The sequence below is a fragment of the Lagenorhynchus albirostris genome, chromosome 20 (genome assembly GCF_949774975.1).
Source record: "Lagenorhynchus albirostris chromosome 20, mLagAlb1.1, whole genome shotgun sequence".
Lineage (NCBI taxonomy): Eukaryota > Metazoa > Chordata > Mammalia > Artiodactyla > Delphinidae > Lagenorhynchus > Lagenorhynchus albirostris.
The window spans coordinates 18,245,777-18,270,849 of NC_083114.1; the positions used below are offsets into that span (position 1 = coordinate 18,245,777).

A 25,073-nucleotide genomic window follows, 5' to 3' on the forward strand; every position below is an offset into this window, starting at 1 on the left:
GTTTGTGGGAATATATCCTCGGAAAATTTCCTATGAAAGGGTGTGTGAAAAGCCTCTGCTTCTCTGACCATGTTTTTCCCCTTGTTCGTTTGTTTTGGTTTTTTAATTTCACACCTGATTAATACTTTGGCTGGGTAAAGAATTACAGGTTGACAATACTTTCCTCTCAGTGCGTTACAGACAACTTTCCATTGTCTTTCACCACCTGGTATAAGTGAAGAGAATTCACATATGTACACAGTTATAGGTACAATCTCAGTGCCAACTAAGAATTCCCAAAAAAGATGTTTACAGGAAACAAAGGAAACAACTGTATCAGTAGTTGGCAAAGACTACTCAGGGTGATGCATACAAGATAAAATTCTCACAGAAATCTCTTGCATTCCTATACATTAATGATGAAAAATCTGAAAGAGAAATTAAGGAAACATGCTCATTTACCACTGCAACAAAAAGAATCAAATACCTAGGAATAAACCTACCTAAGGAGACAAAAGACCTGTATGCAGAAAACTATAAGACACTGATGAAAGAAATTAAAGATGATACAGACAAATGGAGAGATATACCATGTTCTTGGATTGGAAGAATCAACATTGTGAAAATGACTATACTACCCAAAGCAATCTACAGAGTCAATGCAATCCCTATCAAACTACCAATGGCATTTTTCACAGGGCTAGAACAAAAAATTTCACCATTTGTATGGAAACACAAAAGACCCCGAATAGCCAAAGCAAACTTGAGAAAGAACAACGGAGCTGGAGGAAATCAGGCTCCCTGACTTCAGACTATATTACAAAGCTACAGTAATCAAGACAGTATGGTACTGGCACAAAAACAGAAATATACATCAGGGGAACATGATAGAAAGCCCTGAGATAAACCCACACACACATGGTCACCTTATCTTTGATAAAGGAGGCAAGAATATACAATAGAGAAAAGACAGCCTGTTCAATAAGTGGTGCTGGAAAAACTGGACAGCTACATGTAAAAGAATGAAATTAGAACACCTCCTAATACCATACACAAAAATAAACTCAAAATGGATTAAAGACATAAATGTAAGGCCAGACACTATAAAACTCTTAGAGGAAAACATAGGCAGAACACCCTGTGACATAAATCACAGCAATATCCTTTTTCACCTACCTCCTAGAGAAAGAGAAATAAAAACAAAAATAAACAAATGGGACCTAATGAAACTTAAAAGCTTTTGCACAGCAAAGGAAACCATAAAGAAGACGAAAAGACAACCCTCAGAATAGGAGAAAATATTTGCAAATGAAGCAACTGACAAAGGATTAATCTCTAAAACATACAAGCAGCACATGCAGCTCAATATCAAAAACACAAACAACCCAATCCAAAAATGGGTAGAAGACCTAAATAGACATTTTCCCAAAGAAGATATACAGACTGCCAACAAACACATGAAAGAATGCTCAACATCACTAATCATTAAAGAAATGTAAATCAAAACTACAATGAGATATCATCTCACACCGGTCGGAAGGCCATCATCAAAAAACCTACAAACAATAAATGCTGGAGAGGGTATGGAGAAAAGGAAACCCTCATACACTCTTGGTGGGAATGTAAATTGATACAGCCACTATGGAGAACAGTATGGAGCTTCCTTAAAAAACTAAAAATAGAAATACCATATGACCCAGCAATACCACTACTGGGAGAAAACCGTAATTCAAAAAGAGTCATGTACCACAATGTTCACTGCAGCTCTATTTACAATAGCCAGGACATGGAAGCAACCTAAGTGTCCATCGACAGATGAATGGATAAAGAAGATGTGGCACATATATACAATGGAATTACTCAGCCATAAAAAGAAACGAAATTGAGTTATTTGTAGTGAGGTGGATGGACCTAGAGTCTGTCATACAGAGTGAAATAAGTCAGAAAGAAAAACAAATACTGTATGCTAACACATATATATGGAATCTAAAAAAAAAAAAAAAGGTTCTGAAGAACCTAGGGGCAGGACGGGAATAAAGACGCAGACATAGGGAATGGACTTGAGGACATGGGGAGGGGGAAGGGTAAGCTGGGACGAAGTGAGAGAGTGGCATGGACATATATACACTACCAAATGTAAAACAGATAGCTAGTGGGAAGCAGCTGCATAGCACAGGGAGATCAGCTCGGTGCTTTGTGACCACCTAGAGGGGTGGGATAGGGAGGGTGGGAGGGAGACGCAAGAGGGAGGGGATATGGGGATATATGTATACATATAGCTGATTCACTTTGTTATACAGCAGAAACTAACACAGCATTGTAAAGCAATTATACTCCAATAAAGATGTTTAAAAAAAAAAGATAAAATTCTGCAAAGCTAGCTAGTTTTGCCTTAATTAGGTTGAATTATAGTTCATTGAGTAAAGAAATTCAATTTTATTTCTTCTAAAAATAGGAAGTTCTCCACAAATTCTTCTCATGATTAGGCTAAATATTTTCCTACAATTCTTTTCCTAATTTTTAAAAAAAAATTTTTAAAGCAAACCTCTTATTCACAGCACTTCTCAGTTCACCTGCATGGTTCTCAGTAGAACTGTAATTGCTTTTTGTTATCTATTTGTAAACTCAGTGTGGGAGGGAGGGGTGTCTTGCTGTATCTCTGGCATCTAACTTACCTACAGAAAGTCTCACACTTTTGAGTCGGGGCTCACTCTACAGGTTGAGGAAAGGAGAGCAAAGCCATACAAGGTGCGGTACAGCTAAAGCTCTCTGAAAGTCAAGACGCGTGTCCCTGTCAAGCTTTATACGCTCCTGGTCTTCACACGAAGACAGTGGCTTTCAGAGACCCTGAGTTTTACAGTCAGAGAACTTGGGTTTGACTCTGACTCTGCTCTGCTACTTAATTAGCTTTGTGACCTTGGGTCAATCGTTTATATGCTCTGAACCCATTTCTTCACCTGTAAAATGGGGATAAGAATGTCTACGCTGCAGTACAGTGACTTTGAAGATTAAATCCTATAATTTATGTAAATAAATGGATATAATAATAGGACCTTAAGAAGTAGTTACTACTACTATTTTCATTAATGAAAGCAATGAAAAGTTGATATATAGAAATCAAACCTAAAGCATTCATTCTGATGAAAAAAAATCCAGACTTTATAGACTGTTTCACATAATACTAAGCATGATGATAATAATCTATAGCAAAACTGAAATAATTAACAAGTTTCTAAATCTGACGTTCCTTTTGGTCCAGGCCCAAAGTCCTTCATACCTCCTGCAGTTCCACCCCTGCCACCTTTGACTGACCTTGTGTGTACAGCCCAAACCATTAAAAAATCGCTAGGCAGGAGCCTCAAGCTACAAAGTCTTACGTTTGATTTCTTTTGCATCCTTTTCCTTCCTGATGAAAATTTTGAATGAGTAAAATAGAAATAAGTGAGGTTTTATTATAAGTTTTACGTTTACAATAAATTTTGTTTGGTTAAACAACATCAAATATACATGTGGTGTGATAACATACAACTGGGAAAGGGATTTTTGGGGTGACTTAAGGATATCGATCTTCTTTTTTTTTTTTTGCGGTACGCGGGCCTCTCACTGTTGTGGCCTCTCCCGTTGCGGAGCACAGGCTCCGGACGCGCAGGCTCAGCAGCCATGGCTCACAGGCCCAGCCGCTCCGTGGCATGTGGGATCGTCCCGGACCGGGGCACGAACCCGTGTTCCCTGCATCAGCAGGCGGACTCTCAACCACTGCACCACCAGGGAAGCCCAAGATACCGATCTTCTTATTTCAGGCCTATTAGATTAGATGCACTGAGTTCTCTGTCTGCTCTGCAGGTCCCCTCTTTCCATCGTATGCCCTGGCCTTCACTCACCATTCCATCTGGGGCAGGCTTCTCCTAATATTGTTTTCCATCCATTACCTGGTAAGGATTCCTGTTCCTTTCTTTGGAGTGTGTCTAGATGACTGCTCTTCAGAGAAATGAAAGCTAGATTGAGGGGTGAGGAATAAGTTCATCACATGGACTCCAGAATTCCCAAGATGGTTATCTGCTCAACTACCTCTAGTAGCCATCAGTCCCAGGTTCAGCATACCCACAGCACCGGAAAGAAACAGGACTTCTTAAAAGCTAGGTTCCAATGATGCTTACCAGCAAGGGAGCATCTTTTTGTTTTGGTTTGTGGTCAATCAGTGCCCTCGTCTGAGAGATCTGACAACAGCAGAGGTGCAGAAACAAGGCAGACAGGAACCTAAAAGCCACAAAAAGCCTTATATCTGACTCCTTTTTACTACTAAAGGGAATCTGCTAATAGAATCCAAGAACAAAACTGCAATAAGTTTAATTCATTGCTAGGTAGATCAGGGGAGAGTCAGGCAGAAGGAAGAGGAAGCATGTCCAAAAAAATCTATTTTCCCAAATGTGCAAGACGAAGAACACTGTAGAACTGGCAAGCGTGCTACTCTGCCCTATTTGCTATTTTAGGTTCCAAGCACTATAACTGATGGCAAGTTTTTAAACCATAAGGGTTTTTTTTTGTCTTTTTTTTTAAACCATAAGGTTTTATATTTAAAGGAACCTGGGTCTCCTGACCTTCTTACTCCTCTATCCAGGATGGAAGCTACAAAGGACAGCACATTCAGGAACCTGCATTTATTTACTTATTTTAAAAATATTTATTTATTTTCCTTATTTTTATTTATTTTTGGCTGCGATGGGTCTTAGTTGCGGCACACAGGATCTTTGTTGAGGCATGTGGGATCTTTTTGTTACGGTGCACGGTCTGCTCTGTCTGTGCGTGGGCTCTGTAGTTTGCGGCACATGGGCTCTCTTGTCGAGGCTGGCGAGATCAATAGTTATGGTGTGCAGGCTTAGTTGCCATGTGGCATGTGGGATCTTAGTTCCCCAGCCAGGGATCTAGTCCGTGTCCCCTGAGGACTGGAAGGTGGGTTCTTTACCACTGTGCCACCAGGGAAGTCCCCAGGAATCTGCTTTTACTTTTTTAAATTATTTTTAAAATAAATTTATTTATTTTTGGCTGAGTTGGGTCTTCGTTGCTGCACGCGGGCTTTCTCTAGTTGCAGTGAGCGGGGGGCTCCTCTTCGTTGCAGTGCACAGGCTTCTCATTGCTGTGGCTTCTCTTGTTGCGGAGCATGGGCTCTAGGCATACGGGCTTCAGCGGTTGTGGCGCACGGGCTCAGTAGTTGTGGCTCGTGGGCTCTAGAGCGCAGGCTCAGTAGTTGTGGCGCATGGGCTTAGTTGCTCCGCAGCATGTGGGATCTTCCCGGACCAGGGCTGGAACCCGTGTCCTTTGCGTTGGCAGGTGGATTCTTAACCACTGCGCCACCAGGGAAGTCCCCAGGAATCTGCTTTTAGAGTCACCTGACAAGGGTTCCTGGGGACGACTGTAACTGTCTAATCTTTTATGCAACAAAGGTGAAAAAGTTTTCTGAACAGTATAAAACCCTAAATAAAATTCTGTAACACATATCAAAAGCACCTCACACACTGTTCAGGATATCTAAACCAGCCACCTGGACTACATGATATGATGGTAGGCCAGGGGCTAAGAAATATGCTTCCGGGAGTTAATATTCACATCTTCTCAATGTGATAAACACCAGCTTTGATTTATTACTGCCTCTCTTCTAGAAAGGTTAAGTGACTTAGAACAGGAATAATGTGTAATATCTAACAATTAACCAAGGTTTGTCGGGTGCTGAGATGTTTATTTTTACACCTTTCCTTTTGCTAAAGGTATACTTTCAGGTTTGAGTTCTGTTCTTCTGAACAGATGGCTATCATTTAACTGACAATGCTGAGTTTATTTACCCAGGATTCAGAGTCTAGTCACAAAATAGTGAATATGATTTAGCTTCCACTAGTGACAGTTGAAAATAGCACTGAAATAAGAATCCAACAGATGGGATGACTTTTAAGATGCAGAAACAAGTTTCAAAGAGACCGTGGAGTTAGCTGTTAGAATGCTTGGGTTTATAAAATATAAGAAACAATTGGCAGAAATTGTATATAAGGAAGTAGTAGAATATGGCTCTGAAAGCTTATATACATAAAACAAGTTACTTTGTAAAACTATTTCCCTTTGTTCGTGGCCTTAAGTTCTTTTTCTAAAACATAATTTTCTTTATTTATTTATTTTGGCTGCATTGGGTCTTTGTTGCTACAGGCTTTCTCTAGTTGTGGCAAGTGGGGGCCACTCTTTGCTACAATGCGTGGGCTTCTCATTGTGGTGGCTTCCCTTGTTGCGGAGCATGGGCTCTAGAGCATGCAGGCTTCAGTAGTTGTGGCACGCGGGCTCAGCAGTTATAGCTCGTGGGCTTTAGAGCGCAGGCTCAGTAGTTGTGGTGCACGGGCTTAGTTGCTCCGCGGCATGTGGGATCTTCCCGGACCAGGGCTCGAACCCATGTCCCCTACATTGCAGGCGGATTCTTAACCACTGCGACACCAGGGAAGTCCCTTAAGTTCTTTTTTCAACCCACATGAGAGGTCCAGTAAACTGCCGTCAAGTAATAGAGGGTCCCATGGGAGATGCGGTATCAGAATCCCTATGTGTATAAGCTTTGAAAACTATACCCTGATCTCTTAGGATCAACCACTGTTTCCCAATTGCAGAATGACTGCTTTCACCTAGCGGAAGAATAACAACTTCAGAACCTTGCTCATCGGGGAGTCAGCACTGGCCAGTCAAGTTTAAAACATCTACATCTGGACTTTCAGGTTCTCACTCACTAAAGAGATATCCGGAGCTGGTTTTCCTGAACTGGTACAGTACCAAAACAAAAAATTAAATTTCTGAGTGTAAAGTCATAGGATTTAGAATAGAAAGAGATAAGCTAACATTTTAAAGATCAGACTATACTTCCATTCAATCTTTTTGATTAATTCTTTCTTGGGGGTTTTTCTGGGTCTTAATCTCTTTTTACGCTGAGGCATTTGATCATGCTGTCCTCTTCTTTCCAAGAGATTACTTCCCTCAAGTCTCCTTCTACCCTTTTGACTTCCCATCCATTAAACACGGGATTTGCCTAGGGTTCCAATCTGGTCCCTCTTTTCACTCTACATGTTCTCCTTGGCAACTTCCTCCTGCTTTGGCATCAGTTCAGACTCATGACACTGCCTTCAAGTTCCTTGACAATCTGGTCACACCTACATACCTTTCTAGTATTTCTTGCCACTCCCTCTGTACAACCTCTGAGGCTGCCACACCGGACTACTTCTCACTGTTCTCAGAACAGAGCCCATGTATTTTCAAGTATTCCCTTTATGGCTCTGTTCATGCTGTTTTCTTCTACCCCCAATGCACTGACCCATCTCACCTGGACCTCCTTCCCTAGACTCTAGAGCCCAGTCCCAAGCTTATTAACAGCTTCATTGTGGCATCACTGACATCTGATGAACTCCACACATTCGAAGCGTACAACAGGAAGAGTTCTGAGATGTGTATATACCCTGAAAGCACGGCCACGCTCAAAATATCTGCTGCCCCCCACAAGTCTCCTTGTTCTCCTTTGTAATCTTTTCTTCTTGCCTCCTCCCCACCTACCCTCCTTTCCCAGGCAACCACTTATGATGTGCTTCCTGTTACTGTAGCTTAGTTTGTATTTTCTAGAGTTTTATAGAAACGGAATCACACAATATGTACATTTTTAAGGTGGGCTTCTTTGACCAAGCGTTCATTTTGAAATGAATTTTGAAATTCAGCCATGTGGCATCGTGTATCAATAGTCATTCTTTTTACTGCTGAGTGGGAGTCCACTGTATGGATACCACAGTTTGCTTACCCATTCACCTGTTAATGGACACTTGGGTTATTCCCTGTAGTTGACTGTTACAAATAAAGCTGCCATGAACGTTTGTGTATGAATCTTCACGTGCTTATATGCATTCATTTTTCCCTTCGGTAAATTCCTAGGAGGGTTAGGTATGTTTAACTTTTAAAAAAACTGCCACTGTTTCCCAAAGTGACACTATAAAGTGACAATACAAATTATCCAATTAATACAATTATCCAAAACGGACAATGTAACTATCCTAAAAATATCCAATTGTGCTGAATCCTGTCTGAGGGGGAAAGCATTCAATCTTTCACCATTAAACATGGTGAAAGACTTTTCACAGATGCCCTTTATCAGATTGAGGAAGTTACTTCTATTGTTAGTCTGCTGAGAGGTTTTATCAGAAACGGATGTTGGATTTTATCAAATGCTTTTCCTGCATCTATTGAGATGTCATATGGGTATTCTTCTTAGTTTATTTATATGGTGAATTACATGGATTGATTTTTGAATGTTAAATCAACCTTGCATGCTTGGGATAAATCTCACTTGGTCATAATGTATTATTCGTTTTGTATATTGCTGGGTTTGATTTTTCCTTCTATATACTGCTGAAGTGGATATACTCAATTTTGCTTAGATTTTTTATATCTATGTTCCCAGTGGATATTGTTCTGTAGTTTTCTATTCTTGTAATATTTTTGTCTGGTTTTGATATCAGGGTAAGGCTGGACTCATAGAATGAGTTCGGAAGTATCTCCTTTTCATGTTCCGGAAGAGTTTGCATATACCTGGTATTTTTTCCTTAAATGTATAGAATTCACCAATGAAGCCACCTAGACCTGGAGTTTTCTCTGCGGGAAAGTTTTTTTTTTTTTTTTTTTTTTTTTTTTTGCGGTACGCGGGCCTCTCACTGTTGTGGCCTCTCCCGTTGCAGAGCACAGGCTCCGGACGCGCAGGCTCAGCGGCCATGGCTCACGGGCCCAGCCGCTCCGCGGCATGTGGGATCTTCCCGGACCGGGGCACGAACCCGTGTCCCCTGCATCGGCAGGTGGACTCTCAACCACTGCGCCGCCAGGGAAGCCCATGTGGGAAAGTTTTAACTACTAATTCAATTTCCTTAATAGACAAAGAACTATTCTGGTTATTTATTTCTTCTTGTGTGAGCTTTGGTGTAGTTTGTGCCTTTTGAAGAATTTGCCCATTTCATCTAAGCTGTCAAAATTTACTGGCATAAAATGTTAATAATAATATTCCCTTTTAATCTTTTTAATATCTGTAGAATCTGTATGGATATCAACTCTCTCATCCTGATTTGGTAATTTGTGTCATCTGTTTTTCCTCTTCATCTGATTAGATGCTGATCTATTTTATTTTGGTCTCACTGATATTTGCTACTGTTTTTCTGCTTTCTGTTTCATTGATTTCAGTTTTGATTTTTTATTGTCGTCTTTTTTCTTTTTTTGGCTTATTTTGTTTAATTTACTCTTATTTTTCTAGTTTCTTGAAGTGGGAGCCGACCTCACTGATTTGAGACCTCTCTCCTTTTCTGTTCTAGGCATTTAGTGCTATAAATTTCCACCCAAGAATTGCTTTACCAGCATTATATAATTTTTTTTTTTTTTGCTGTACGCGGGCCTCTCACTGTTGTGGCCTCTCTCGTTGCGGAGCACAGGCTCCGGATGCGCAGGCTCAGCGGCCATGGCTCACGGGCCCAGCCGCTCCGCGGCATGTGGGGTCTTCCCGGACCGGGGCGCGAACCCGTGTCCCCTGCACCGGCAGGTGGACTCTCAACCACAGCGCCACCAGGGAAGCCCACATTACATAAATTTTGATATGCTGTGTTTTCATCTTCATGCGGTTCAAAATACTTTCTATCCTTCATTTTAATCAACTCTTTGACCCACGTGTTGCTCTAAAGCGTGTTATTTGCCTTCTACTTATTTGGAGATTTTTCGGCCATCTTTTTGTTATTGATTTCTAATTTTATTTCATTATGGCAGGGACCTTGAATCCTTTATATTGTGACTTGTATCATGGCCCAGAATATGGTCTGTCTTGGCAAATATGTACTTGAAGAGAATGTGTATTCTGATGCTGTTAGGTAGAATGTTCTATAAATGTCAATTAGGTCAATTCAGTTGACAGTGTGGTTCAGGTCTTCCGTATGTGTACTTATTTTTCTGTTGACTTGTTCTATCAATTATTGAGAGAGGGGCGTTGAAATTTACAACTATAATTGTGTATTTCTCCATTTTTCCTTGTAGTTCTATCAGTTTTTGCTTCACATTTTTGAAACTCTCTTATTAGGGGCAGGAACAATTGGGTGGTTATGGTCAATTTACGAATTGACCCGTATTACTTTGTTACTGTCATTCTTTAAACAATTGCCTTTAAAAAGATTGAAGTAACAAGGAAAGAAGCTTATATATTTACCCACGTAGCTGTTATTTCTAGTGCTCTTTATTCGTTTGTGGAGATCTGTATTTCCATCTGGTATACATATTTTTTTCTACCTGAAGGACTTTAACATTTCTGTGCTGTGAATCTACTGGTAAATGCACTGTTTCAGCCTTTGTGTGTCTGAAAAGTCTTTAATTCACTTTCATTTTTGAAAGCTATTACCAATTGGTATAGAATTGTAGGTTGACAGTTTTTTCCTTCAGTATTTTAAAGATGTTGTCTGCTTTCTCACTTTTGTTGCTAATGGGAGATTTGCTACAGCCTTATATTTATTCCTTTGTATAAAATATGTCTTTTTCCTCTGGCTGCCTTTTAGTTTTTATTTTTATCATTGGTTTTGAGCAATTGGATTGTGATATGCCTTGGTGTAATTTCTAGAATTTGTTGGTTTATGAGATTTTCATCCAATTTGGAAAGTTTTCGGCCATTATTTCTTTAAATATTTTTTTCTGTCTTCCCCCTTTGGTCAGGGACTTCATTTACCCATATATTAGACTGGCTGAAGTTATCCCATAGTTCACTGATGATCTGTTCCTTTTTCAAAAAAATTTTTTTCTCTGTGTGCTTCATTTTGGATAGTTTCTATTGCTATGTCTTCAAGTTCACTTTATTAATAATAATCTTTGATTTCTTCAATGTCTAATATGCTATTAATCCCATCCAGTGTATTTTCATGTCAGACATAGTTTTCACTTCTACAAGTCTGACTTGGGTCTTTTTTGATATCTTCCATGTCTTTAACTGTTATAATAAAGTGATAATAACTATTTTAATGTCCCGTTGGTTATTTCTAACATCTGTGGCAGTTCTGGGTTGGTTCTGATTGATTTTTATCCTCATAATGGGTTTCATTTTCCTGCTTCTCTGCAGGCTTGCTAATTTTTGATTGAATGCCAGACATTGTGAATTTTACCTACTTGACGGTGGATAATTTTGTATTCCTATAAATATTCTTGAGCTTTTTCTGGGTTGCAGTTAAGTTACTTGGAAATAATTTGATCCTTTTGGGTCTTACTTTCAAATTTGTTAGAGGAAACCAGAGCAGTGCTCAGTCTAGGGCCAATTATTCCCCACTACTGAAGGAAGATCCTTCTGAGTACTATATTGAATGAAGTTTTCCAATCTGGCTGCTGGGAACAGGTACTACTCCCCACTCTCTGTGAGTACCAGGCACTGCTCCTTCTAATCCTCCTGATTGTTCTTTTGTCCTCAGGTGGTTTTCTAACAACACGATCGGTGTTCAGGTAGATACTTAACAGCGGCCCTTGCAGATCTCCAGTTTTCTGTGCAGCTCTCTCCTCTGTTACTCTGACCTGTAAACGTCAGTGGCCTTAGTCTCCCAGGCCCCAGGCTCCATAGTGGTTCCCCCTCCCTGTGCCACAGCCTGGATGTTCTCTCAAGGCAGTAAGCCAGGGCAGCTGTAGGGCTCACCTCATTTGTTCTCTGGCTCTCATGGATCACCATCCTTCACTGTCTGATATCTAGTATCCAGAAAACTATTGTTTCATATATTTTGTCTGGTTTTTTTTTGTTGTATCAGGTAAGAGGGTAAATTTCATCCTTGTTACTCCATCTTGGATAGACGTGGAAGGCCACTTTTTAAACTCTGGAGATCTCCTTTTAAGCCTGGTACAAACACCACTCCTCTTTGATGAAGTTTCCCCAGAACATTTTTCACGTCTCTCACTTCGGTCTAAAGATATACTCTGACCTTTGCGCATTAAGCCACTTTCTTTATACTCTTACAAGCTTATCATGAGTTATGCATTCATCTCCTTTGACAGACCACAAGCTTCTTGATGGCAGGAGGTGGGTCTTCGTATCACTATGCCTAAGACAATGTCTGATAAATGATTGAGCCTCAAGATATATATCCCCCTCACCCTGTTTCTACAGTGCTCAGTAGCCAACACTGACTTTTATTTTATTTTTACTATCTGAACCATTTGTAAGTGTACAGTTCAGTAATGTTTCACACTGTTGTGAAACATCTCCAGAGCTTTTTCATCATGCAAATAGAAATATATTATTTTAAATGAATAAAGAAATTTGGTGAAGACTTTTAATCTTGATTAAAAAAGGTTGATCTGCTCAAGGGCTTATAGCGAGCTGGTGGTGGAGTTAAGACCAGAAGACACACTGTCTGTTTCCTGTCAAATACTCATTCCTTCCAGGTCTGTTAATTCAATGCACATGCTGAACAGAGAAGGCCAAGAATCGCCATGCATCAAAGAAGCCTCAGATGTGGAAAGTCAGAAGTTACTAATTCTGAATGGCATAATTTAGTGAGGCTGGGCTTGAGTTTTTTTAATTTGTCTCCGTTAGAAAGCAATATAATATTCTCTAACACACGGTTCCTTGATTTTTTTTTTTTTTTTCTGACAAGGGGTTCTCTGAGTCATCTAGTACTATTGTAAGGCTGCTTTCCTATTCCATTTTATACCAAAGTTTCTTTTCTCCTTATAGCCTCAGTCAGATTCTTTTCATTTTCTATGCTGTCTCTAGGCCTGGTATCTTTCTAAGACCAGGATATATAACTCTTTGCTTCATTTAGTAATGATTCTCTCTCACCAAGGATGGATGCCTGTGATCAAGCTGATTTTTTTCCACTATGAAAATTTCACGGTAATTTACTGGTTCTTAGTTGCTTTGTTTCTAGAAGAAAAGAGATTCTAAAATAATCTCATAACTTTTAAATATTTGTTCTGGTTATAAAATTAATAACAACGGGACTTCCCTGGTGGTGCAGTGGTTAAGAGTCCATCTGCAATGCAGGGGACACGAGTTCGAGCCCTGGTCCAGGAAGATCCACATGCCGTGGAGCAACTAAGACCGTGCAGCACAACTACTGAGCCTGCGCTCTACAGCCCGCGAGCCACAGCTACTGAGCCCGCGCCACAACTACTGAAGCCCACGGCCCTAGAGCCCATGCTCCGCAACGAGAGACGCCACCGTGATGAGAAGCCCGCGTACCACAACAAATAGTAGCCCCCGCTCGCCGCAACTACAGAAAGCCCGTGCACAGCAACGAAGACCCAACACAGCCCAAAATAAATTAAAAAAAAAATAAAAATTAATGACAATTACAGAAAATTTGACATTCCATAATTTTTTAGACAAGTTAAAAGAAAAAAAAAAGGAAAGCCAAAAATAAGGTATTAAATGCAAAAACCATTTAAAAAATCATAAATGTCATGTTGGCTATTTCTTTTGGTCTCAAATATGAAGAAAAGGAGGCTGGGAACAATTTTTCTTTGTGTCAAAGAGAAGCTAAGGGAAGTAACTGCTATTACCTTTTTCAGAAAGGCTGGACGATGGGCTTTTTTTTTTTTTACAGGCTCCGGACGCGCAGGCTCAGCGGCCATGGCTCACGGGCCCAGCCGCTCCACGGCATGTGGGATCTTCCCGGACCGGGGCACGAACCCTTGTCCCCTGCATTGGCAGGCAGACTCTCAACGACTGCGCCACCAGGGAAGCCCGGACAATGGGCTTTGAGTTCAACAAAACAAGCCTTCCCCTTCTACAGAGAGAAGCCTGGGCTCTGCAGAGGGTCTGGCCAGGAACGTATGCCATGTTGAAACAACTGAGCAAAACATAAGAATTTGTTTTCTGGCACTATTTCAGTGCTCTAAGCGCTAGAAAATTCTATGCTCCTTGCCCTCTGAAAGGTCAAGAAAATGGTTCCAATTAAATATGAAAGAATGACCTCTTGCTTTCCTCTCCAGCAGTAAGCTTCTCAGCTGCACGCCACTGCTGTACATGACTGAATCACAGATACTAGAGTCTTGGGGGGGGGGTCTCACGGCCCCCCGAGAGGCTCTCCTAGGGCACATGTGTGCAAATGACATTTTGAACCCAAAGGCAGAACTTTACATTTATGTCATTTTTGTGGTTTCTTCTCATTCTAGCCTGATGATATTTTGAAACCCGATTCTCTCATCCAAAACACAAGTTATCCTTCCTGGGTTTGTGCTATTTGCAAACCTGGTAAATATGTCTTTACCTAAGTCAGTGTTTGAGGGAAATCATCGAGAGGTGAGTTCTAACTCAATTTCTTCTCACTTTTGTTACTTTTTTCACTAAGTACTTATAAAATATAACTGTTGGTTTTAGACTTTTGCTGAAAGGTTATGTCAGGTTCAACAAGAATTATAAGCTTTGGATCTCTGTTCACATTTGCAGAACTAGGAAAGCTTGTCTTCAGTTTGGGGGCACCTTTTCAATTCTCTCTGGCTGCTCAAAGATTCCTGCCAGTGGACAGGGGTTCCTATTGAATCTTTCCAGAATCTCGGGATGGGAGTCGCCTGGCTTGGAGGTTGGAACTAATACAACATCCAGCTGTCTTCTTTTTCCTAGTTGGGCTTTACTCTCCCTAATGCTTGCTTTTAGTTTCAGAAACACTTCTTGGTGGGTAAAATGAAAACACCTATTCACATGATACTGCTTTCCCATCCTTGTTCAACAAAGCAGTGTTCTTCCCTCATTTTTATTATTATTTTCCCCAAGTCTCAGCTCATCTATGACTTAGGTCTTCTTGACAGTATTTTTACGGGCAACTGACATTTTTATCACTGCTTGTGGTTACCACCTTCCTTCTCTCTTTCCCCCTGGTTTTCTTAAATTTGAGCTCAGGCTGATTTAGGTTCAGCCACGTTGGTTTCTTTAATTTCCTCCCCTGTTTGTTATATAAAACTGTAGAGATTTCATGAGTAAGGGGAATGTTTCTTTTCTTGAGCATATTTTATTTTAGAGGGTTTAGTCATGGATTAACACTCACTTTTTCTGTATTTTTTTTGAGACCTGCTTGCTAAAGTCTCGAGTTTGACTATCCTCAGACTTGCCTCATTTGTCATTACAAAATCCATTTTCTTCCAACAGACCTGACAATCTATTATTTTCATTTCAATCGTGTATTAGATTTTTTTATTTCACCCCTGAGGAAAAAATTAAAATAATGCTGGGAAGAATTGAAAACATAGAGACAAGGACAACAAGGTCCTACTGTATAGCATAGGGAAGTATATTCAATATCCTGTGATAAACCATAATAGAAAAGAATATAAAATAGAATGTATACATATATATAACTGAATCACTTTGCTGTACAGCAGAAACTAACACAACATTGTAAATCAACTTTACGTCAATCAAAAAAATAAAACATAGAGATGAGGATATGTCTCTGGATGGAGGAGGAAGAAAATGGAATGATGTCTGTCTGGCAACGTGGACACTAACACAGCAATTAAAAATTCCAAATAACTGATGTCTTCAATTTTGATGCCCAGAGATGAGGAAAAAACTACAACCAACAACTGGCAGATTCTCAAGCATTTTTTAAAAAGCTCAGTTACAAAATCAGCAAAGTTAAATTGGATAAAATACAACTTCACAATATCAGTTTATAAAGGAACATCTCTACTAGCTACAGACGAGTTTAACACCCTAATATTTACAAAACAGGGACGCTTGAATCTGCTAAAGAGACTCCAAAAAGAGTTTAGAGGACTTTCTTGGTGGTTCAGTGGTTAAGAATCCGCCTGCCAACGCAGCGGACATGGGTTCCAGCCCTGGTCCGGGAAGATCCCACATGCCACAGAGCAACTAAGCCCGTGAGCCACAGCTACTGAGTCTGCGCTCGACAGCCCGCGAGCCACAACTACTGAGCCCGTGTGCCACATCTACTGAGCCTGCGTGCCTAGAGTCCGTGCTCCGCAACAAGAGAAGCCACCGCAATGAGAAGCCCGCGCACCGCGGGCTACTACCAAGAGCAGCCCCCGCTCGCCACAACTAGAGAAAGCGTGCGCACAGCAACGAAGATCCAATTCAGCCAAAAAAAAAAAAAAAAAATTAAAAAAAAAAAAAAGAGTTTAGAGGCAGGTTCAACAGGTATCTTAGGAGGAATACTAAATGTTGGCAATAAAGTACCAACTATATGTTTTACCAAGATCCAACAACATCTGCTATATTATTTATTAGTAGGTACAAGTGTATCAAAGCTGTTGATTTTTGCAGGACTTCAGTGCATTGAGTTAGGACTCCTGGATACAGGGATCCAAACCCAGTTCCTACTAGCTTAAGTGAGGGGAACCTGTTATGAACTAGGACAATTCATTGAGGAAAAGTAATTTGCCAAATGTGAATTCACCAAAGATCAATATGCTGAATGACAAATTTGTCAAATTTGCATATTTAACAAAACTGTTTTTTTGTTTATCCAGTTTTTGCTGGATGGATTGGCTGGACACTTACGGTTCTTGGGCCGTCCAGCTCTCCCTCACCTATCAGCCTGTCCCTTTTGTCCCCCCTCCCCACCAGGACTGGCACCCAGGTGCATGGTGCACACACTCTCCTCTCTTCCAGCTACTTCCAGCTACAATAGCAGGGCCAGAGACAAAGGGACTCCTTAGACTGTCCTTATGAAAACTGATCAATTACACTTCCTGGAAATTCTCAAAAGCTATTAGCTGCCATCTCATCTAACCGAATTGTAAACTTTATAAAGAGTCAAAAGGAACAAAGTTTTGGTAAATTGGTAAATGAGATGAATTAGTCATTTGCGCAAATTTGATGGAAGAATACGAAATATCAAATGGAAAATAACTGAAGGAGAATTTGAAGATGTAGTATAAACTGAATTTCCCATAAGGAAATGTTAACATCTGTGGATTCTGACAGTTGCTTTGTATTTTAAGATCTGGTGTGGAAAGTGGGTGATGCCAGTTTCTAGGAAAAGCTTGAGTCTGGATGACCTGAAATGCAGGCTACCTCTCTGTGAGAGTCAAACCGTAATATGAGGCACTGCTATTTGGGAATGGTTCTGTGGACTTCTGAGGCCCTAAGAGCACAACGCTTGTATAAAAGACACACGTGCTTGCTGGTTCTTTGCAGGTATCTAACAAAAGGATATCCTTTCCTAAGGATTCTAAATAAACTCCAAACAATACATGTGCAAATAGAGTGAAGTCCATTTTTCAGCTAAAACTCACAAAAAAGACTAAGCTAATCCAAAAGGCTTCGTTTTCTTTAACCTGAACATGCGTTAAAATGCTGTTACAAGGAACAAATTCAAGGATACTCCTCGAAACCAGTTTTTGGTAACTCTGCACATTTTTGCAAGTTGAGTGAATTGGCCACTTGGCAAACTGACTTTTGGCAAATTGAGTTTTAAAATCTAGTTTTAAAAAAGTGGAAAGAAAAGCCACATAATAAAAACTTCACCTGCCTGACAATTTCCAAGTATACATACAGCACAGTCCTGTCAACCACATGTGCACTGGTGAACTGATTTTTGATAAATCAGCCTGCATCAGATGATGCAAGATCTTAGTGTCAAACAAGGCCATACAATGTGAGGCCACACGGAGGCCGGCCACACAGTTCAGCTGACACAGGGCCCGACTGCGCCACATTCTCCTTCACTGCCGTCTCTGCTTCTCTGTGGGTCATCTATGCCATTCTCTCTGAGAGCAGCTTTCTCCACCTTTGGAAATGCAGTCACCACAGCTCCCAATTTCCAGAGAGGCAATGACCCGTAAGTCTTCTCTGGTCTGAGGCCCACCAACCTTGAGGAAGGGAAAAGTGGTGCAGTGTGGGCCAGGTGCCATCCCTGTACTACTCAGCTCTTCCAGGGAGTCAGGGGATGTAAGGATGTAATGCCTCTGGTGGGAACCATGGAGCTGAATGACAGGGAAGAGGGAGGTTTCAGAAGAAGGGGCTGCTGCAGAGACCCAATGACAAATGTCCCCACACCCAAGGGCCTCCACCCTCTCTGCAGCGTCACCATCATCTACCCCTGGAGAACCTTCTCTCCCTTAAAAATGGCTGTAGCATGCAGTGACCCTTCTTTAACCTCTTACTGCCTCTCTGTCCATGAAGGAAAAATCTAGTTCCTTCTCATCTTAGGGAATTTTTTTGCTAGTAACTATATATTTTAGGTCACCAGAATAACAGGAAGGAAGTTACAAAAGCTAAGGAATTTTGTTATAGCTCTTACTCCTTTGAGGACTTTTGATTTCTGATGTTTTTACTAAGAGTTGCACTCGTCTTTCTAACCTCTACCTTGCTAGCTCTTTCTCCATTTAATTCATTCTTTTTGGCATATGGGGGCCACGGACGTATGATATATCAACTAGTGTCTTCAAATTTCCATCTCCCTTAAGTGGACAATTGTTTTGCCCTCCTGAGCATCTCTAACATGGAAGATATCTGTGTCATTAGGCTTTGTGTCATTGGGCAGTTGTATATTTTAATACTTATCTTCTCCCCATAACCTATATGATAAAGTTCAAAGTTACTGGCATGGGGTCTTATAAACTCCTATTTCAACTACTTTTTTCCACCAAACTTTTTATTTTTTTTTATTTTTATTTTTGGCTGCATTGTGTCTTTGCTGCTGTGCGTGGGCTCTCTCTAGTTGTGGCGAGCGGCGGCTACTTTTTTTTAGGTCTGAGAGTTTTTTATTTATTTAAATTTGCTAAACATTTTATTCAACAGAGTGGTTGCCAGTTTTCATGGGTAATTTCAAAAATGAGATATTATATTTGACTTCTTTTTTTTTATCAGAATGAATTAGGCTTTTATTTTCTCTTTCTTTTGATGCAATTTTTCTTTTTTTTTTTAAACATCTTTATTGGAGTATAATTGCTTTACAATGGTGTGTTAGTTTCTGCTTTATAACAAAGTAAATCAGTTATACATATACATATGTTCCCGTATGTCTTTCCTCTTGCGTCTCCCTCCCTCCCACCCTCCCTATCCCACCCCTCTAGGTGGTCACAAAGCACCGAGCTGATCTCCCTGTGCTATGCGGCTGCTTCCCACTAGCTATCTATTTTACGTTTGGTAGTGTATGTATGTCCATGCCACTCTCTCACTTTATCACAGCTTATGTGGGGGCCCTTTGTTGTGGTGCGCAGGCTTCTCATTGTGGTGGCTTCTCTTGTTGTTGCGGAGCACGGGCTCCAGGTGCGCAGGCTTCAGTAGTTGTGGCACATGGGCTCAGTAGTTGTGGTGCACAGGCTTAGTTGCTGCACGGCATGTGGCATCTTCCCGGCCCAGGGCTTGAACCCGTGTCCCCTGCATTGGCAGGTGGATTCTTAACCACTGCGCCACCAAGGAAGCCCCATCCACCAAGCTTTTGCATATTCTGCTCCATTCTCTGGGGGAAAACCTTGCTCCATTCCCAACTGATAAAACTCCAGCCAGCCCTGAAGACCCAGTTGGATTATCACCTGTTCTATCGGGGTTTTCCTGACTCTCACAGGCAAAGGGAACCAGTTCATCCCCTGTGCGTCCATGGCACAGCCCCATCGCAGCATGTATCAGACAATGGAGCATGCATACAGTCTTCCCCATGAGATTAAGTGCTGTTTGAGGAAAAGGACCAAATGGTCCATGTTTGCATCCCTCCTACCCCCTCGCCCCCCTCACCCATAGCCAGACCTGCAGTGGGTGTTCCAGAGAATGAAGGCTGAATGACAGTATGAAAATATAGCAGTGTTGGTTTCACATAAAATACTTTAAGTACATTACGCTTCCTATACAGCTGATGAGACGTGAAATAAACACACGAAGAGAGCTTTCAAAAACTCATTAAGTTAAAAAGTTCTATCTGACCATTTAGGAAAAAAATTCCAACAGATAGCACAAACCAGGGTATATAATCATTTGGTGAAGTCATGAATACCTCATAGAAAGATCTCCATTTTAACATATATTGTAATGTTAGTGCTGTGGGCCTTTAAAAAAAGTAATACGATTACTCTAACTGTACCATATCTTCCTGCAGAGATGCTGAAAAGATGATCAGTTTTCCAGTACTTTTGGATTTTCTCTTTCAACATGAAAGGCAAAGATGGATATTTCATAAAGCAAATAAGTATCTTTGATCCGCACAAAAATCTCCAGTAAATCTCTGTCATAAGAGCAGGTAAAGCTGAGGAGGACCGTGCACCCCTGCATGTCCTCTGAGGGGGCTTTGTCCAAGGGCAGCTGCTGACCAAGGCAGACGGGCACGGTGCAGAGCGAGAGAAATGGGAAGTCGGTAGATGGCTCACAGTCCTAAACAGCTGTTACACCTCAATGCTGTTTGATTCTGGTCCTGCCTTAGTCGCACTGAAAAGCTTTTAAGACTTCTCTCTGGGGTTCTTTTGTGTATAGCAGATGGGTATGACTATATAGAAATGGACTAAGTTCATTCCATGGAAGCCTGTTATTTGCAGGTGGGGTATCCTACCTGGAAATGGGCAGGCAGGTCCTAACTGCAAACTTCATAGGGTAATTAAAGACCACTGCTTAGAATGAGGAGTGGCTCTTTCTGGGACAAGCAGAGGTGGTAAACAGAAGCCTGGCTCCTGCCAATTCTCATCTCATTTCTCATCTCCACCCCTCTTTCACGCTTCTCTCTGAACCTCAGACCATTCCTCACTCTGCCTCTCTTCACTGGGGTAGGAGGAGACGCTTATTTTGCACCTTATTTGGTAATAATCATTTAAAAAACATGAAGCTTTAGTGGTTTGCTTTAAAAAAAAAATGCTACATGTCACATGGCTTCAGCGAAAAGGCCATATGAAAATATCATGTGCTTATCCTGGCCATTTTCTGTGTCAGTTCATGAAACCAATGGGAATTACTTGGGTAGCTCACTAAGGGTGTAGATTCCTGGAGATTTGGATTTAGAAGGCCTGGGATGGGGCCCAGCAATTTGCCTTTTGAACAAGCACCTCCAGGTGATCCCAGTGCAGATGCTGCCCACACTTTAAGGAACCCTGATAAAGAAAGACTATCACCGGACTTCCCTGGTGGCACAGTGGTTAAGAATCTACCTGCCAAAGCAGGGGAGATGGGTTCGAGCGCTGGTCCAGGAAGATCTCACATGCCGCGGAGCAACTAAGCCCGTGCACCATAACTACTGAGCCTGCGCTATAGAGCCCACAAGCCACAACTACTGAGCCCATGTGCCACAACTACCGAAGCCCACGCACCTAGAGCCCGTGCTCCGCAACGAGAAACCACCGCAATGAAAAGCCCAAGCACCGCAACGAAGAGTAGCCCCCGCTCGCCGCAACCAGAGAAAGCGTGCGTGCAGAAACAAAGACCCAACGCAGCCAAAAATAAATAATTAAAAACAAAGAAAGACTCTCATTGTTCTTTCATGGCAAATGCTACTTCTTTGTATGGAAACACCATAACATATTTAACCATATTTATTCTGACGGATTTTTATATGGTTTCTGTGTTTTCACAATAATGATGTTACACTATTTGTTTCTTCTGCACAGCACCACTTTCTGCTTCTTTTGTGAAATGTTGGCCTCAAATACTTCACCTCCAAACACTCCCACCCAGCTGTTTTGCCCTGTTCCAAAAAATGTTCTTCCCCTGGTCTTACTGGAGACTTCCATATTCTGAGAAGACCCACTTCTCTGGCCAAAGTGACTTCTACTGGGGTAGGCATCTTACCCATGTGATGGCAATCTTGATTACTCTGACACAGGAAGATTTTCTTCTACTATGTTTTAAACTGACACATTTTATTGAATATAAGATGCTTTCTCTGTAAGATGTACCCTTATTTGTGTATCACTAAGATGTTGCCCATTACCACTGTAAGAATCCACCAATTGTAAGTCACACCCCAATTTCAGAGATGCTAAAATTAAAAAAAATGTATTCCTTAGAACCAATAAAACAAGTCTTACTTTTGCCCAGTGTATTTCTCTTTTTCAAGTACACCTATTATTTGAATGTAGATTTTTTTGTTCTCTGTCTTCTATATCTGTCAGCTTCATTGTTATTACCCCCTTCCTCTGTATGCCAAGAGACCGTCTTAAACTTTTCTTTCATATTGATTCTATTTTCTGCAATACCAATTGTGTCATTTCTACATTTTCATGTTAATTTAAATTCTTTAATATCGTTTCTTATTTCATTCAAATAATTGGACAGTTTTGTTTCTCAGCCAGGACCCTCTTCATCTCAGTCTGTCACGTAATCTTGGGTCTGTTTACGTAGAATCCAGGCTTTCTTGAATTTTATTCAGAATACAGTTAGTTTCTAAAATGTGAATTTTCTGTTATATTCCTTTTCAGAAATATGCTTTGTTTTTTCTTCTAAGGCTATAGTCTACACCTTTCTCACTGCTACCGGCTTTCGTTATAGGTCTCATAACTAAGGAGACAGTTCTGGTGTTCTCGCACGAAAGGGGCATACGGATTCTTCTGGAGTCGTCCTTAAAGTCCACCTGTGTATAGTTGGAATCCATTTCTCCGCTTCTAAGCTGGAGAGCTGCCTTATGGACACAGCCTCGAGATGTGGTTTCGAAGTCTTTTACTTACTATGAAGATGCTGATCTGAGTGGGAACCCCTACATCTTGCTGCCTTGTCAGCCTACTGAGAAGGAAAGTTGGAAATTATTTCTAGTTTTTAAGTTGTTAAAAAACAAAACAAAACAGTAAAGGAAAAGCTGCCACCCCCAGCATACAACATACCCATGGCTCTTTCAGCCCACAGCTCTTTTAGTTGCTAATTTAATATCCTGAAATACCTATTCACTTCTGTCCCCAGATGTATTACATTGCTTAGAGTGGTAATCCTGCAATCGGTATAAGACGAGAAATATTCATAAAGGGAAGGAAACTGTAAAAGAGTTCTTCCTTTCCTTCATACAGAAGGGGGACTAAGTTACCACCCTCTGGTGGGCAAAACGCACATATTGGTAGGAAAGGGCTAGGAGTATCCTACGGCCAGACAGCCCCATCAGCCAGCCTCCGTTTTCAACAATTATCTACTGGGAGTCTTCTGAGTGCCAGGGATGTTCTGAACACTAGGGAAACTGCAGTGAAATAGAAATAAATAGAAGTAAAGTCTCTGCTTACATGGGGCTTATGTTCTAGTGGGAATATATGCAGTAAGCAAAAACTAAAGATACAGTGTCAGATGGAGATGAACGCCGCGGGGGAAAACTAAGCAGAGTAGGAGTCGGGGAGTTCTGGGGTGAGTGAACTGCTATTCTCTACAGGACAGTTAGGGAGGCCTGATGAGGTGACGTGTGAGCAGAGGTGGAGGATGTACCTCTCAGGGGACCTCTGGTTGAGCAACATTTCTAGTTTCCTGTGCTAAGGAACGTTGGCATCTCTTCCTATGTTTTCATGTATATCTCTACTGGAAAGCAGAGGAGGGTGAATTGTGGTCACTCACTTTTCTGTCACCAGGAATCAGATGACTTCAATAATTATCATTTTAAGTGGCCCCAATACTCCATTCAGAAGATGCCGTAATTTAATTAACCAATCTGCTATACAGTTGACCCTTGAACAACACAGGTCTGAACTGCCTGGATCTACTTATACGTGGATTTTTTTCAATAAATACTACAGGACCACATGATTCCCCAGTTGGCTGAATCCACGGATAAGGAACTGTGGATACAGAGGGCCGACTAGGGGACTTGAGCATCTGCGGACCTCCTGCCGGTGGGTCCTTGAACCAATCTTCCCTCGGATTCTGAGGGACAACTGGAGTTGTCTATCTACATTATTTTCAGCTTTCTCTATTTCACGTAAATATTTTTAGTTGTAATATAAACTACTATGATTAGTAGCCAGGCATTCAAGGAGAGCAGTTTGGGAATACAGATTAGGAGCCAGGAAAACGGGTATCCGGGTTCAGGGGCAGAGGAGCAGGAAGGCGTGCGCATCGGAAGCACTGGACGGAGAGGCCAGGAGCAGAGGCCTTTGTGAGGCGGCCTCGCTCCTCCACCTTCACCCCTGCTCAGGAGGCCTCATCTCCCCTGGCCCCTGTGGCCATAACCAACGGCCTGCTTCTTCGTCTGGTTCTACCCATAGTTTTAGTGTGAGTTAAAAAGAACATAAGCAGGGCTTCCCTGGTGGCGCAGTGGTTGAGAGTCCGCCTGCCGATGCAGGGGACACGGGTTCGTGCCCTGGTCCGGGAAGATCCCACATGCCGCGGAGCGGCTGGGCCCGTGAGCCATGGCCGCTGAGCCTGCGCGTCCGGAGCCTGTGCTCCGCAACAGGAGAGGCCACAACAGTGAGAGGCCCGCGTACCGCAAAAAAAAAAAAAAAAAACCATAAGCAAACTACAACAGAGAAGCAGGTCAGGCATTCAGTTAAACTCAGTAGCGGTGCTCCTTTAATTAAGCAGATGTGAAAGACGCTGCTTATGAAAAACAAGAAGCAGATGGCACTGACTTGTGGCTTTCATCCACAGAAACAGAACAGGAAAAATAAGAAGTTTCTGTGCCTAAGACTGGGGTTATACTGAGGTTTCCAGCATTTCCAGACAGGAATGCCTGCACAGCTGCTTAGGGCAGATGGGTCCTTTGACAGCTTAATATTACAGAGTTTCTGGTAATTCAGGTAACTCTGTAGGGTGGCCGGTGTGAGGCCATCTGTTTACTAGTGGGCAGAAAAGCTCACTACCGGTAGGTAGTCACTGCTGAGCATGAGATACAAACCGAAAGTCAAGTCAGCCATTTTCATAACCTCTGCAAAGCAAACTGGCCTGGGAAACCACTGACATAACCACCACAAAGAAACCTCACCTGAGCTTCATGTGACCGACACAATGGGACCCCAGAGAACAGGAGAACAGTAGTATTCCAAAAGGTTTTATTTGGGTTTATTTCAACTTATTCAATGCCATGAGATAAATCATTCACTTAGAAAGCTCTTTTGTTCTTTTCTACTTTTCTAAACAGAAAAGGAAAATAACCATGAATTTAGAGCCATCTATAATATACCTGAAAACTAGCTGCCGTTTACTATTTAAATGAAAAAAATTTTAGATAAATAACACATATTTTTGTTGC

At 41.4% G+C, this 25,073-nt stretch overlaps 1 protein-coding gene across 4 annotated transcripts in view; it reads right to left on the reverse strand.

Annotated features, from left to right (window-relative positions):
• MYO1D (myosin ID) overlaps window positions 1-25,073 on the reverse strand; it is a 348,947-nt gene that overhangs the window by 70,994 nt on the left and 252,880 nt on the right. Inside the window, exon 22 of one of the 4 annotated variants that reach the window (XM_060133823.1) lies at window positions 22,176-22,633. The exons of 2 other annotated variants lie outside the window; for them this stretch is intronic. In XM_060133823.1, the coding sequence (XP_059989806.1) occupies window positions 22,537-22,633 (97 nt within the window). In that variant the 3' untranslated portion in view covers window positions 22,176-22,536. Of the gene's footprint in view, window positions 1-22,175; window positions 22,637-25,073 lie in introns of those variants that run through there. One more of the 4 variants, XM_060133822.1, reaches the window with a different exon arrangement.